This window comes from Zonotrichia leucophrys, chromosome 1A (genome assembly GCF_028769735.1).
Source record: "Zonotrichia leucophrys gambelii isolate GWCS_2022_RI chromosome 1A, RI_Zleu_2.0, whole genome shotgun sequence".
Lineage (NCBI taxonomy): Eukaryota > Metazoa > Chordata > Aves > Passeriformes > Passerellidae > Zonotrichia > Zonotrichia leucophrys.
The window spans coordinates 37558977-37574069 of NC_088170.1; the positions used below are offsets into that span (position 1 = coordinate 37558977).

The 15093-nt window shown below is 44.6% G+C and overlaps 1 protein-coding gene across 4 annotated transcripts in view; it reads right to left on the reverse strand.

Moving 5' to 3' along the window:
• MEI1 (meiotic double-stranded break formation protein 1) overlaps positions 1-15093 on the reverse strand; it is a 36901-nt gene that overhangs the window by 2730 nt on the left and 19078 nt on the right. For 3 of the 4 annotated variants that reach the window (XM_064702309.1, XM_064702308.1, XM_064702311.1), the window contains 11 exons: positions 14371-14468; positions 13509-13683; positions 13269-13416; positions 12439-12711; positions 9214-9379; positions 7102-7206; positions 5310-5420; positions 4556-4737; positions 2141-2222; positions 1448-1653; positions 637-718 (listed from right to left, as the gene is read on the reverse strand). In XM_064702309.1, coding sequence (XP_064558379.1) covers positions 637-718; positions 1448-1653; positions 2141-2222; positions 4556-4737; positions 5310-5420; positions 7102-7206; positions 9214-9379; positions 12439-12711; positions 13269-13416; positions 13509-13683; positions 14371-14468 — 1628 coding nt within the window. Of the gene's footprint in view, positions 1-636; positions 719-1174; positions 1306-1447; positions 1654-2140; positions 2223-4555; positions 4738-5309; positions 5421-7101; positions 7207-9213; positions 9380-12438; positions 12712-13268; positions 13417-13508; positions 13684-14370; positions 14469-15093 lie in introns of those variants that run through there. The other variant, XM_064702310.1, reaches the window with a different exon arrangement.

Below are 15093 nucleotides of genomic sequence, written 5' to 3' on the forward strand. Positions count from 1 at the left end.
CTTCATGGCAGGAGGCTGACAATAGCAGAAGGGTCTATTTTTCCCCCTCAAAAATGTACATGGTACAAATGTACAATGCAGTGATATTATGTTATACTGAAAACAAGGTACACATTAGGTCTGACATGCACTCTGGAAACCAAGGTCAGAATTCACCCCTGGAAATCCAGAATTTCCATTTTCCATTCCCAAAGGCTGCCTAATATCCTGTTCTTCCTTCCCTTCCTTCAGGACCAAACTATGACCAACACTGTCCTTTTGTAAGACACATCATGTTCAGATCCTCCCTCCCTCCCATATGTTTATGGTCTAAAGGTTTGGTACAATTGGCCTGAAGGTCAAAGACTATTCCTATACTCCTTCCATTCCCAAACCTTTCCCTCTTACAGGGTTGGAGAACTACTTTTTGCCTTCTGGAAAGCATCTTGGTGTCCAGAGCCAAAGTTCATGCAGGGGAGCCAGGCACTGTGATCTCATCCCACAAAGCACAATATTAACTTTAGGCACACAAATAATTTTTCTTATTTGGCATAAACTCATCACACATTTTCTCCAGAGTGCTACTGGATAAAGAACAAAGAGCTCAAAATCACTGCAGGAGGGGAACTAGGAGAAGAAAGAACATGAAGACTTTACCAACATCCTGGTTCTTCACATACAGGTATTCCACTAAGGTTTCCAGGCAGGCAACCACTGCCTGAGAGAGCAGCAAGTCTTTCTGGAATACCAAGAGAAAGAAAAAAAAAAGGAAAAAAAAACCCCAGTCAACAGCTATTGCAAGAGGAAAATTCATAAAGTGCCAGGATCAGAAGAGTATGCAGCACAGGAAAATAACACCTTTCATCTCCTTCAAGGAATGCAATGTGCTGCAAATTATCTGTCACATCAAGGAGCTAGACAGAGCTACAACTACTTATTTTGAGACTAAAAATAATAAGTAACAGCCTCCAAAGAATAAAGATAGGAGCCCAACACAGCTTAAGTGTTAAATGGAAACTGATGTACTACCCCTGGAGCCCAGCATCACTTGAGCAAGTTAAATGTATGCTGATGCACTCACTACCCCCAGAAGCACCTTGTCAGGGGCATGGGGAATGGACTGGGATTTGTTATACATTTCCCACATCTGTCCCTATGGATGTGGCATCCCTGCAGAGAAAGAGATGGGAAGACAGAAATTGTCATTAGTACACAGAATTTCAGCTACCCAGTTGAGCAGCAGGGAGTACTGCATAGCTTGATTTACCTTCTCTCTCACTGCACTGTGCTGCAGCAAGAGCATTTTCCCTCCTCCTCATCACATATCTGTAAGGGGTTGAAAATGCAGACAGAAGAAAAAACAAGCAGGCAGCCCCTTTGATTCTGCAGCAGGGTGGTTTCTCCTCAGGTTACTGTTCCCGCTTGAAGCCCAACACTACTGTTGTTCCAAAAGTCATATTTTACATACCTGCAACTGGACATGCACCAGAAGGTTCTGAAGACTGACAACAAGTAAGAAGACCTGCTGCATGGCAAGGGGGTGCAGGGCAGTGTCCTGCACTGATGATGGCTGTGGTTGAGCAGCATTTAGGGCTGTGTTTTGGCCAACAATCACCAGCAGGGCAGAGGAGAAGTTCTGTCGCAGGACAGCTCTCAGGAACTGCATGATGCTCACTAGACAGGGAGATGCTTATTAGTGTGTGTCAGTGTTTTTCTCTGCTCTACCCTGTGTGTTGGTGCCTGTGCAAGAGCATGGGAGAGGGTGATGAGAGAATATGTGAGCTTAATAGCCCACCGGAGTTGTCTGGCAGCTGCTGACAGCTGTAGACAGGAATGGCAGCATGAGTTTCTTTGTAAATCTCCTTCTTTGAGACACTAACACACTTCACACTCAGTTCCAGATGCCACTACCAACCTCCAAGGAAGATCTGTCCAACTACAGAACTTCCCTTTTGCCCCTTCTCACCACCAGTTACACATTTACAACGTCAAATGTACCAAAGTTTCCAGATTCCCTCCAGCACCACCACCATTCCATTCCATTCCATTCCATTCCATTCCATTCCATTCCATTCCATTCCAGTCACTAGTTCTCCCTTGCTGCTTGTATCATGGTACTAGTGGCTGCTTCTAGACAAATCCCCCTAACAGATGTAAATACCTAACAGCAGGATTGGCTTCTTATTCCTGAAGATGACTGTATTCAGGACTTCTTTAAGGTCTACAGAGAGTGTCTGGTGAACCTAGAAGAGAATTAAATAGAAGAGAATAAGTGGTGCTGGTTTGGAGCAGATAGAAAGCTCCATTATGTACTTCTAGTTCTTAGACAGTATCCCATGATGACCACTGAAAACCAAGGGAACAGAAGGGAGAGTTACATCATTGGACCCTCATGTTTCCCTCACCACTAGCTTGAGCTGCACAGCTTCCAAACCGCAGCCTACCTTGTCTGTCTTGTTCTCACTAGTCCCTGCAGGACCTCTGGCATGTGGCTGTCAGCCTGCCAAGCACATGAAGGGGCAGAAACAGCCACCACCAAGGTGGCTCTTAGCTCTTAGCCACAGAGCCGGGCAGCAGGACTGAAGAGCCAGGCAGCCAAAAACCAGCAGTGGCCAGAAGCTGTCCTTGCCTGCTGCAGCTGGGGCCTGCTGAGAGCCCAGGGACAGGAACTATTGCATGGGTGTAAGTGGCAGAGGAGTATAGGGACTTGGGAACTGGGTGAAATAGGAGCGGTGGGCTGAGAGGGAAATCTGCAATACATTGTTTCCTTCACAGAACTGCCATTCAAGAGCAAGGGCATGAAGACTCAGAGAGCACCAGAAGGGTTCAAACTCCTCAATAAGCCAGAGCGTTGATATAGGAAGGCAGGCAAAAGGATCACAGGACTGATTCCTTTAAATACTCTTCTGAAGAGAGAAATATTCCACAGAGAACTAGGAGTAGCTCCTGCAACATGGTGGCAGTGGCTACTCATCTTAGAACTGACAAGCCAAAGCCACAAATAGCCTGCCACCCATGAGCCCTGTTCATTCACAGGGTAAAGCCAGCAGCAGCAACACAGTTAAGATGTAAGTTGGCTATGGCCAGACAAATCCTCACTATTAACATCAGCCTGAGATGAATGTGGCCATTTCTTGAAGCCATTGTTCTCCTCTAAAAACTGCAGGCTCAGGGAGACAGCCTGTCATCAGCTCACATTCACAGCCACAAAGGTGCTCTTATGAGTCTCCAGGATGCTTTGCGCAGCTCCAGCTACACTGAACAGCAGAAAGAAGCAAGAGAAGTGACTCCTCTGCTTCCTCCCCTTCAACAGAAGATTAGAAACACTGACAATTAGACATGCTGAAGATTAGAAACATTGAAGCAGTCTTGAAGCATTTCAATTTCCCAGCTATATCTGCAGTTTCTGTCCTCATCTCTGGTGCAAAAACATTTCTGGGTTGTATATCATAGCACATCAAGCCAGTGGTATTGATAAAATCCAGCAACAGGCTTATAAGCTGCTAAATGATTGCACTTCAAGGATCAATAGGAGCTGAGAGCATCAGTCCCACAAGATGAAGCTCAATACTTGACACTTGACACTAGAATGTCGTTTGGGACTGGCACAGCACCAAACACAGCCCTGATGTGGAAACTGAGAAGGCAGGCTGTACTTAGCAGCTCCCAGAGCAGGGCCAGGCTGCATTCCCACAGCTGACAGCCTGTACAAGTACCATGCTCTGAGCCCTAAGCAGAGGCTGCATGCTGACAAAGTAATGAGTGCAGACCTGGTCTGGGCTGGTCTTCTGGAAAATATCTTCCCTCAGCATTAGAAATCCCACCCTTGCTTTTCTGTGCACATGCATGCATGTCCTTAATGTGATTTTATCATCTGCAAACAGGTGTTCCAACTCCCAAAGAGCATACTCTGCTGGGCATAACTGCAAGAGCAGAGCTCACAACTCATTACATGCTCTCTAACTCCATTTTCCTTTGTATTGACATTGGAAAATGCTTCCTTCAAAGTTGTAATTCCATTAATAGCTGACAACTCCAGCTTAGATGTCTTGTTGGACTGCAAAGCATCAAATACAATGACAGCTGCCCACATTCATAAGAGCTTGCTAATATTGAACACTTACTTGCCAATAATAGGTTCTATCTCACTGTTGATCATTTTAGTAACAAAAAACCAGTGGCAACTGTTTTTGTTACTGGTAGTAACAAAAAAACACATGGGAGCTGTGTCTTTTACCCCTAGTCTTCCCTTGAGAAAGGTTTTAAAATATATTTTGCTCTGTCCTGAATAGGAAAATGATTTGGATCAGGTATGCACTTCTCCCACAGGATTTGCACCTCTCTTTAACTCTTCAATGATTCGTGTCTCAGACCTTCAGGGACATGCTAACTTCCAGTCCTACTGGAGAGGTGAAGCAGGGAATAACTTGTGGACAATAACGAAGAGAAATCAACACCATCAGATTACAGGCCAAAGCAAAACACTTTCATATATATATACTTACATACATATTTATTTTTAAGGTTTATCCATGTGCTGACCCTGAACACTGGAGGGGTTTAGAGTGGTTCTAACCTCAGTATTGTAGCGATGCTGATAAAGCAAAAGGGATGCCACCAACAGCCATCCAGAGCACAGCAAGGCATCTTCAGATGACAAGGAGGCAGGTCTGGAAGGAGGGGACCACAGCCAGGTGCATTCCAAAACCTTCTGCAGGAGTTCCAGCAAGGACACACTGGAGAGCAGCACAGCTACTGCTGCATGAGAGAAACAAAATCAGAGAGGGTGATGGTATGGCACAGGTTAAACAACCTTGACAAGCACAACAGAAGTGTGCTTGAAGAGCAGAAGAGCACACCCCTGCTGCAGTGAGGTAGCCCAGCTGCCACAGCTCATCTGAGTGAGGCTGTCTAGCTACTGGTATTCATCTCCAAGAACACAAGCAATTGCTCAGCCAGCTAATCAACTAACAACACAGTAGGAAAGTCAATTAGAGTTTTTCCCTAGTATTGTTTAATTTTTTTGAACTATGACAATACCAGGATATTTCAAGCTAGGCACCAAAGGCCCACTGCTGTGTTTATGAACAAGAAAAATACAGTGATTCTGTCTTTCAGCAGCCAATTCTTGAATCATGAGAAGGCAGCAAAACCAAACCAAACCCCTCAACCTAAAAAACCTCATCCAAAGTATGAAATGGTCTTTAATTATAATGCTGTGTCTGGATGAGGAAACATCCACCTTACCTGCTAAGACAGTTAGAATACAGTCTCTGTCAAGCTACATCCTCACTGAAATTAACTTAGCAATCAATACAATCCTTCCTCACCTCTCTGTTGACTACAAGGTGTTGTCTGATGAAGGCTCCAGTACAGAAAATTCAAGGATGGCTGCAGGAGGTCAGTGTCCCTTGGCCTGCATTTCCCACAGAGATTACAGACTGGAAACAAAAGAACAGGTGTAACAAGGACACCAACTTAAAAGAGCACCTCAGCAAATGAAAGAAGTCAGTCAGTGGGGAGGGAATTCAGACAAAGTGAAAATAAACACAGCAAGGCACAGACAAAGCAACAGGTGTTTGCTCTACAGTGTTTGCTTTAGAGTGGACAGTGCAGTGAAGGATGAGTGCAGAAGGGGGGAGAGGAAATGGAAAAGGTACATTAGAGTGCATACATCACATTGGGCAGTAATGAATCCAAGAGCAATGGACTTTAGGTCATCTGTTTCCACAGAGAAAAACCTGCAGTGTGAGTTATCTGCTTCCACAGTGTGAGTTTGATCCCAGTACTAGAACAAGCATAAACAACCATGTGACTGTCTCTCATGGCAACCAGACTGGGGAAAGCCATGGAGAGCTGTGCTCCTCCACTCTCACCAATTTGCTCACACCAGGAGTAAAATGTCATGTTTGTTGTAAGCACCAAACACTTAGCAACAATGTTTAGTAAGAGTTAGGAAGGGAAATCCAGGGCTGCAGGGCTCAGCAAAACTGTCATTGGAGATCTTCTGGAGAGCTTAAAACTTGAGTAAGCACTTCTCAGAACACACACATCAACACGCCCCTTCTATCTAAGAGGCCTCATTAGATAAGAGTGTCCTGCACATCCACCCCTAGAGAACACAGCTGGGAGGCCAAGGGGGGAATAAATGAAATGGGATGTCTGAGGTAGGGAGAGAGCTGTGGGGAAAAAGAACAAAGCAGAAAGCAAGAGCAAAAGGGGCTTGTGGCTCCTGGGAGAAGCTGAGCTGTGTTCTAAAATCACAGCAGCTAAAAAGGCTGGGATAAAGAGGCTGTGGTTCCTCCACACCCACAGTTCCCTTGGCTAATGAATGTCTGAGAAACGCCACGTCTTTACAAGGGCAACACAGGCAGCTCTGAGATATGAAACATTTCAAATTGAAGGGGCTAGTCCTTCAAAGTCTGCTGGAGAAACCAATTTGTCAGAGCGGGGAAGAGATGAGAGGATGGATCAGCTGAACTTTCCTCCTCGTATCTTTTCTTTTTTCACAGCTATATGAACCTCCAATAGCCAAGTAAGAAGGCAGAAGCCACCAAGTAAGGATCACCAGACAAGGCAGCAGATTATGGTATGGTAAATACAGCCTGCTCTTCTGTCTTTGGGGTGGAGTGGGCAAGCCCGGCAGTTGGTTGGAAGCCATATACTCTGAATCCACATTCCAAGGAAAGCCCAGTTTCACTAGACTGCTGGTTCCTGATAGCTGATTAACAGGACAAGATTGTGGCCTGAGCCCCACCAGACTGTAATAGCAAGGAGGGACAGGAATGAGTCAGGAAGCACAGCAGCCATGTGGTCACATGCCAAACCAACGACAGCCACTGACCCTGAAATTTTGTCATGGTCAGGGGAATACTCTGGCCACCTTGTGAGGTTTCAGAGAAAAAAAATTATTGTAAAAGCAAGAGGAAGAGAACCTGGGCCTTGTTAACTGAGTTAGTTACCACAACTCTTTACAATGCTCTGGCTATGAAAGCATCTCAAAGCAACCATTACCATAATGCAAGGTCAATCTTCTCTCAAAAGACAAGGAACAAGCCCCATATCATCTTAAAGAACAATTAACAAACACTTCTCTAGGAGAAGATGAATGCACATACTGACCCTGGTGAAGCAGCTTGAAGTCTGTGCTGTCCAGTTCCCTTATGCCCTTGCTCCGCAGCTGCACCAGGAAAAGAAGGTTCAGCAAAACAGGCAGGTTCCTGTTGGCTAAGAAGGGCACAGACAGCTCAGCTTGTCAGTGAACTCCAAACTCTTGTACCTTAAAGTGTGTCAGCAATTGTTAATTTTCTGGCTGCAGGATATGGACACACACACACACAGAGCCCCAATGTTTTTCTCATCTCTACAGTCCCCTCTGGAGCAGGTCCCCTTTCTGTCACTCTGGCTTGGCCTGAGCCACACCTGAATCCTGCCAACACCATTTTAGGAGTAACTAAAGAAGGGGGACAAAAGATCATTCATACCTTTCATGAGCTATGTAGGGAGCATGTTCCTCACACTTTGAAATTGATCCTGCTAATAAACTAGAAGTCATTAGCCCTTTCTAGACTGCTCCCTTCCTGCCCACTTGACCATTGCTGTTTGTTTTGACAGCAGCCCAGCTGCACAGCATTTGCTCTCCTCCATCTAGTGAGACTGCAAAAATGCTGTCCACTCCATCCTACACGGAAGGGCAGAGACAGATGTGAGAACCTCACACATTGGGTCTGTATGTAAGGAAAATGGGGCTATTTAGACCACCAACCCCACAGAGCAGTCTTTGCCCTATTATTCACTTTTTTACAGTACCGTAAACAGGTTAAGATTTTGTACTGTGTACAGCCACACCTACAGCAAGCAACTATCACCTCCAGTAAATGCTTTCACAAAGGCACATGAGTTTTCAGTTTTGAGGAGAAAACACTTATGGGTGTCTTTAATGTTAACATATTCCTGATGGAGTCCCACTGTTGGGCCTCCGTCTTGTCTAAAAGCAGGCTACTGTTTGAATAGGGATGCAGATCCCCTGGACCTTACTGGCCCAGGCCTCACAGAGCTGCCTGTGTGCTGGGAGACAAGGAAGTCTGTCTCCAGAGTACATCTGGTGTTTGACTTTCTGCATGGGTTGCCAGGATGTCACTTAACAAGTTCAATATGCAATACAAAGAAGGGCTACACATATTAGCAGCAGCAGAAGGGCTCAAATCTTGCAAAAGCCCTTTTTGTCCTACCTCCATCACCAGTGGTTTGGAGGAATAGGTCTGACTCCCTATAGGAAATGGATACTTTGCCTCCCCACAGCTCCTGGCATCCCTACATCAGCAGCAGAGGGATATGCAAGTTCAAATGTGCACAACTCCAAACAAGATCAGACTTAGCAGATCTTGTAGCCTCATGCTCTACCATGCCCCTCTTTCAATGCCCCTCCTCCAGCCTACTGACTTTGCTGGAGGTAAAGCAAAAACACTTTCCATCCCAACTGCTGCCCAACAAAACATTCCAAACACAGCAGAGATGTTAAAAGCATCAGTGGCCCCCTCAGGAACAAATAAAAGTTGTGCTAAGTCTCTATCCTGAAGGAGCCAAGGACATCCTGGCACTGCTCCCTCCTTCAGTTCAAGCTCACAGACTGGTTTGCACAGCACCTTTCTTATTGGGACAACAGTTCCAAAACCACAGACAGGGCTAGTAAGGAAAACAGGGACTTCCCTCAGTCACAGCCTTGCTCCCTTTGAGAGACTTAACAGAGTTATAAGATCTGGTGATACCACAATCCCTGTTTGGGGATCAATACCATGAATGATTCAACACTTGCTCCTGATTTCTGTGTCCTGGGAACTGTGTATCCTCAGGCACACCAAGCTGTTTTGCACGAAGAAGAGGCAAAAAGGAGGATGTCTTTCAGCCACCACTTGGGCCCCTATTAAGCAGGAAGATTTACCAGCTAGGCTCTCCATTTGAACACTGACAGCAACACACAAGAACCTTGCTTTGATTTAACAATCACAGTTTGAAGCCAGAACAACCTAAATTAGAAAAAAGGCTCTCACTTCAAAATGAATCTCTGAAAAAAGGAAATTAAATTAGTACAGTTCTGTCCATACATTTCCCCATGCAGGTAAGTACTACACCAGCAGGTAAGCTACACCAGCAGTTCAGAACCACTTTATCCCAGACTGTGTCCCTACAGCTAGTTGATCTTACAGCAAGACCAAATCACAGAGGTGGGGTCACCTTGTAGGGTGGCTGAGCTGCTCTCCACCAGCAGCTGTTGCAGAATCTGTAAAAATCGGCTCCGAAGGAGGTCACAGACAAGGACATCCTCATTTCTTTCCAGAAAGGTCCTTAGAGTCATCAACACCTTCCAAGCCACTTCCACAGAGCTTGAGCAGACCAGGTCCTGCAAAGGAAGAAACAAACACATTACCTTTCTACCCTGATTAGGCAGAAGTCACCACTGTTTAATGCCATTATGGTAATCTGGTGCCTTGGGAAACAGCCTAATAAAGCATCATTAAGATTAAGTATGTCCTGATTAAATAGAGAACTGAATAAAGCAGAAGGACTCATGTCTGTTAGGCACCTCTGAGTAATATCCCATTTAAAGAATGATTTGGTTCTGTGAGTGTAAGGGTAACATACATTTAAGGTCACAGTTTTAGACAAGGGAGAACTAAACAAGAGAACAGAATCTCTGGTACCTCTGCTCTCCATGTTGTTTTGAAAAATCAGCTTGCATATTGAAGATGCTTGTCTAAAATCAAGCTTACGAGTCAGTCCATAGTTCCCAACTTTCAAAAGGCTGGCAGCCTTGTATGTGCAGTAGGAACTTAACTAAAAAGGCTGGCAGCCTTGTATGTGCAGTAGGAACTTAACTAAACTGCATGAAACATAGGTAAGCTGGGCAAGCAATCAATCACAGGAAAGGGGAGAGTCATGTACACAGCTCACAAGCCTGCCTCTTGACTACAGGGCTTTTTCTGGAGTCTCTGAGCTGAATCCCACAGCCAGTAGGCTTAATTTGGGCATAGTCTTCATGTTGAGGTACATAACATTAAATTGCACAGCATGTACAGAGGCAGTTGTATAAATATCAGACAGAAAATGTCTGGTAGTGCTGACATAATATAACCATCTCAACACATATTAGGCCAGCACTACCTTTCCTCTCTTCCTGCAGTAGTCCTGGCTACTGCATTGCAATGGTAGAGTTGAAGAGGTAAACAGGAAACTGGTCTCAGCAACTGAGCCTACAGCCTCCCTGGACAGCTTGCTGCCTCCCCCAGCTGCCCTCCCCTATCACACAGCAGCAATGCATCCAGGCAGAGAAAATGGCTGTGGGACCCCATATCCAAGGAAAGCAAATCAGGAAAGAACAGGCTGTCTGTGCCAGAAAAAGCTCTCTAGTTCTGAGTTCCTGTCTCTAGCAGAGACTTTCACAAACAAAGGGCAGGGAGATGTCGGCACAATCATCTCTGCTGACATAGATGTGCTTCATATGAAGTTCAGGAATGTAATCTAATGTCTCTGCTCTCTGAGAGAGCACCTCAGACCTGGAGCATGGAGAAGACAAGTGGGACAGTGTGTCATCATGACTACATTCACCCCCAGATGAGCACAGAGAGCACAAAAAGACATGAAGCAATGGCCACAGCCTCTCTGGTCCTGGCAAATGCACCATTGTGTTAATCAGTTCCTTCCTACCCAGAAGCCCAAGGTCTCAGATGAAGTCACTAACCATCTGTTATATCTAATCCAGGCAATTATTTAAAGCAGATAAGCAAAGAAGTCATCCTTGGAAGGACATTCATTCTTGTTTCACTGTACCATGCAGAGGCCTTTCCAGTCAACTAGTGCATTCTGAGGCTTAGGTTATTCATCTCATAAGTTTTCTTTCCATCTGACAGTATATTTAGCCCTGCATATTGCACTGTTTTATTAGTCCATCTAAATTCAGATTGATTATGCTCTTCCACAACTGAAAGGTGAATTGTCAAAGCCTGTGACTTATTACAACTTACTTTAAAGACTGGAAGAGAGCTAAATGAATTTATTTCTGCAAGAACATATGGCAAGATAGAGAAGGGAAAGCAGGAATGTTGTACAATTCAGGGAAGGGAGACGCCATTTATGTTTTGCTTATTGACAGACCTGCTTCAGTTTATGGAGTGACAGGTTCCAGAACTACTGCCAAAGGTAACAGAGTGGACAAGCCTTATGAGACACTTAACTTCCTTAATTTGTCCTGATAGGTGAACTCATTGCTCACTTTTACTAATGCTCTGCAATGGTATCAAATGCTTGGATGCTGTTACCTACCCTGCAATATCAGCCCAACTGTGAAAGAACTGCCCCACCTGAGAGGCCTCCTGGCATTCATTTCAGTAACATCAGATATTAAAATTTAGCCATAGCCTCTCAGATCAGAACAAACGTTCTGTAATGCCCAGTGGATGCCCACTCAGAGTTAAGCCTTGATTCCTCTTACTTCTTTACCATCTGCTGACATGGGTTTGCCTTCTCAATGATAGTTAGTTTTAATTTCTCTAAGGGACTGGAGAAGAAATATCACAGTTCTTAGCTTTTGCCCTTACAAGCAAATCTCATGTTCTTCTGTGGAAAAGTTAGCAAATATTTACTATATGATTGGCTCAACAGTCATGGGACAAGACACCACTGATGGGGAGGGGTGATGGGAAGGTGAGAGCAGTGAAGTGAGAAAAGGCCTCTAAGCAGCCATCAGGACACAACTGTGTCATGATTACATGGGTTAATAAAGCTCATTGCACCAGCTAGAGGCAAACACACTAGCCTGCTACTTCAAGGCTCCTTTCTCTCCTGAACTGATTAATTTTCCCTGTCACAAGACTATTATTTTATCTTTTAAGAGCAATAAAACATGTTATTTGCAGTCCTAAAAACTCAAGAGTACTTCAAAATTCTCTGACAAGAGTCTCCAGTTAAAACAAGACAAAATGAAAACCTCAAACAAACAGAAAGCTGTGCCCTCAAGACCTGCTCTCTGCACACTGCTTTTTCAAAGTTCTTGTTCATTATACCCTTCTCACCTATGAGTAGCAAAGCTTTGCTCCCAGATTTGCAAAACAGCTTCTTTAAAGGCTGGCACTGAAGAATCTGAAGTACCCAGCTGTGTATCTGGATAGAGGAAGGAATGAGATTTTTCATGACAAACATCAGCATAACTCCTCAGATCCTTGTCCAGCCAGCTCTCAGAGGATCTCTTCCTGTCACAGTGGATGGATGACAGAGAAAGAATAACACACATACAAGATCCCATTTCCCACATAAGGCTTCCCTGGCAGGTGGAAGTCTGGGTACACACACATGGCCCCTTCTATCAAAATCCTTGGTGTCATAACATCACTAAAAGCTTTAAGAACCAAAAAGCCCCCAAAATCAGGGCCAAGATAGCAGCCTGTCCTTGTGAAAGCCACATACCAGTAAGATAAGCAAAATGCTGGAATTGCTCTTCAGAATGGGAAGCAATGGATTGGCACTGTTCAGCTGATCTGATGAGCCAAAATCAGATTCTTCAACCTCAGTCTGCTTGCAGTCTTCCCAGGAAAACCAGAGTTGGAGGACTTGGTGTCCGAATCTCCCCATGAGCTCAGGGTAGCACAGGAAGAATTTCAGCAGGGGAGGACAATGGACATAGACCAAGCTCAGATCTGTAAGATTATCCAGGATCCTCCTTATGGTAGACAAAGACCTCTGGTAAAGAGGGAAAGGGGAAGTGAGACAGAGAACAAAATAACCACTAATACTGAATATAAAGCATCTGAAGTGATGAGACTTTACTGCAAGAAACAGTCACACTGCCTTTTCAGTAGACAATCAAACACATCAGTTAAACATCATTTTGTGAAGCCCATTTGCATCACAAAGGCTAAGAAACCTGTGGGCTTTATACAGAGCTCAAAGCTGTGCAGCAGCAAAGAGCCATATGGGAACACTAGAAAGCCTGCTGCAGAGGCTGGAGATGTGTTTGGGAGCCTGAGCTATGAAATTCATTATATTCTGTGTGTGAATTCACAGCCTATCCAACGCAGTTACACTTCCCACACATACACAAGTTTATTCTGTCATATCTATATTCCCCTGTGGATTTACATAGTTAACTTTCCAGGGTGTAGATGCACTGCACAGTCTTCACTCATTCACTGCTCACCACCTATGCCAAAATACTTTCTACAAGAAGGTTGATGTAAGTGGGGAGAAACCTTAGTTTCAACAAAAAGGCTCCAAGAGGTAGGAATGAAATCTTTTACCACATCCAGGGCTTTGCCTTTGTCCTGACAGACAGCAAGGAGGTAAAATGCAGCTCTGAGTATGTGTGGAGGGAGACAGTCTCCATGGTCCTGTGCTGACAGGAGAAAATTTCTTACAGCTAGAAATAATTCTGCATCTGGAACAAACCTGCATTGAAGGAGATTGGAGTAGAAACAGTAACAATAGATATGCCTTACCCACCAATTCATGGCCACTTGCTTTGTATAGTCTTGGCTCACCTGTCCCCAAAGCTGTAGGCAAAGTATAAGAGCAGTACAAAACAGTGCTGGTGGCTGCAAAGAGATTGATCCAAAAAGAAAGGCTCAGGGGTTTCAGACAGGAGGAGAAGGCTTTCAGCAATGGTGTAGTTTAACTGAGGCAGACCCTTCTGCAGGAGCTCAGACATCTCCTGCTCTAGAAATAAAAACATAAGGAAATTATGAGCAATGTCTATGGAACAACTCCACAGTCTACATACACCAAGCACACCTCTGTGATTTGGCATCAATAGTGGTGTGAAACCTGATTTAACAGAACTGGCTTTAAGGATGAAAAAACACTTTAAGGATGAAAAAACAATCTGTTTGAGATTCTGAACCCTTTGCTGATGCTGCCTGTATGGCAACCAGCCACTGCTAATGGGAAAAGTGGCTTTTCTGATGTAGAAACTTTCACCTCATTTGTTTGGGACTTACCTATTATGGAAAGTTACAGTACAGACAGGAAGGCTTTATAGAGTATGCCAGAGGGAAAAAATTACCTTAATCTGCAGATATGCCACTTGACTGTGGCAAGTAATTTTGTTTCAATTAAGCATGCACAGCTGTGCTAATAAATGCCCCCATGTAAACAAAACCATAGGTAGATGAAATGCATTCTTTCAGGTAGGGTTCCAAACTCTTCAAAAGGCATTTTTCTGTGCTGGCCCTTACTGGACCAGCTTAAAAACAAGCTGGGTGAAAAAAATCTCTCAGTCAAGCTTTGTGTGTCCTCCCTTCCCTTCTCCTTTGTCCTTTTCTATTTTTTTTCACCTGTTGCCTAAACAGAGGGTGGCAGGGCCTCAAACTAAATTAAGCAATTTCTCTCTTTCCCCAAACTTGCCCTCCTGAGAAGAAGTTCTCGTCTTCTCTGTGGCTGAGTAAAGGTTCAGGCATAAGCTGCAGAGGAAGCTGGAACAGGTGTGATTCAGGACAGGATTACTGTGAAGAAGAACAGAAAGAGACAGTAAAGAAGGCTAGAAGTACCCTCTTCCTACTTCTGATATCACACACTGTCTGCCAGAACCTCATTTTACTGAATGATCACACACAAACACCTGCCCCATCACAAGAAGACTCTAGGAGCCAGCCTAGGCTTCCAGGAAAATTAGGAGTTCCCAGTGGACTGTCAGCTCACAGATGTGGGGGTGTGTGCAGTGACAGCAGGGAACATGTTCATACCTTGGGCCCATGTGAATACAGTGGGGTACTCCCACAGCCATCACACCTTGTCTATACAGAGAGTCCTATAAGGACAGCACCCTAACACTGCAGAGAATGGGAGATGTTTAAGGGCAGCTCACAATACAATGATTCCACTGGCAAATGACACTTGGATTTTTTAGCAATGACACTGCCAGGGATGAACAGTGAAGAATGCCAAAATAGCAACTAAAAGGGTGAGAACAGCTATTTCCAGGCATTGCTTTCTCTCCAACCATTTCCTTGCAGAACAGGACATAAGCAGACATCTGTAACACACCATCCCTGGCACAGCACAGGGCTCTATTCAGAAACCTGGATCACTCCCACCACACACCATTCACAGGCACAAATGCCCTCACTC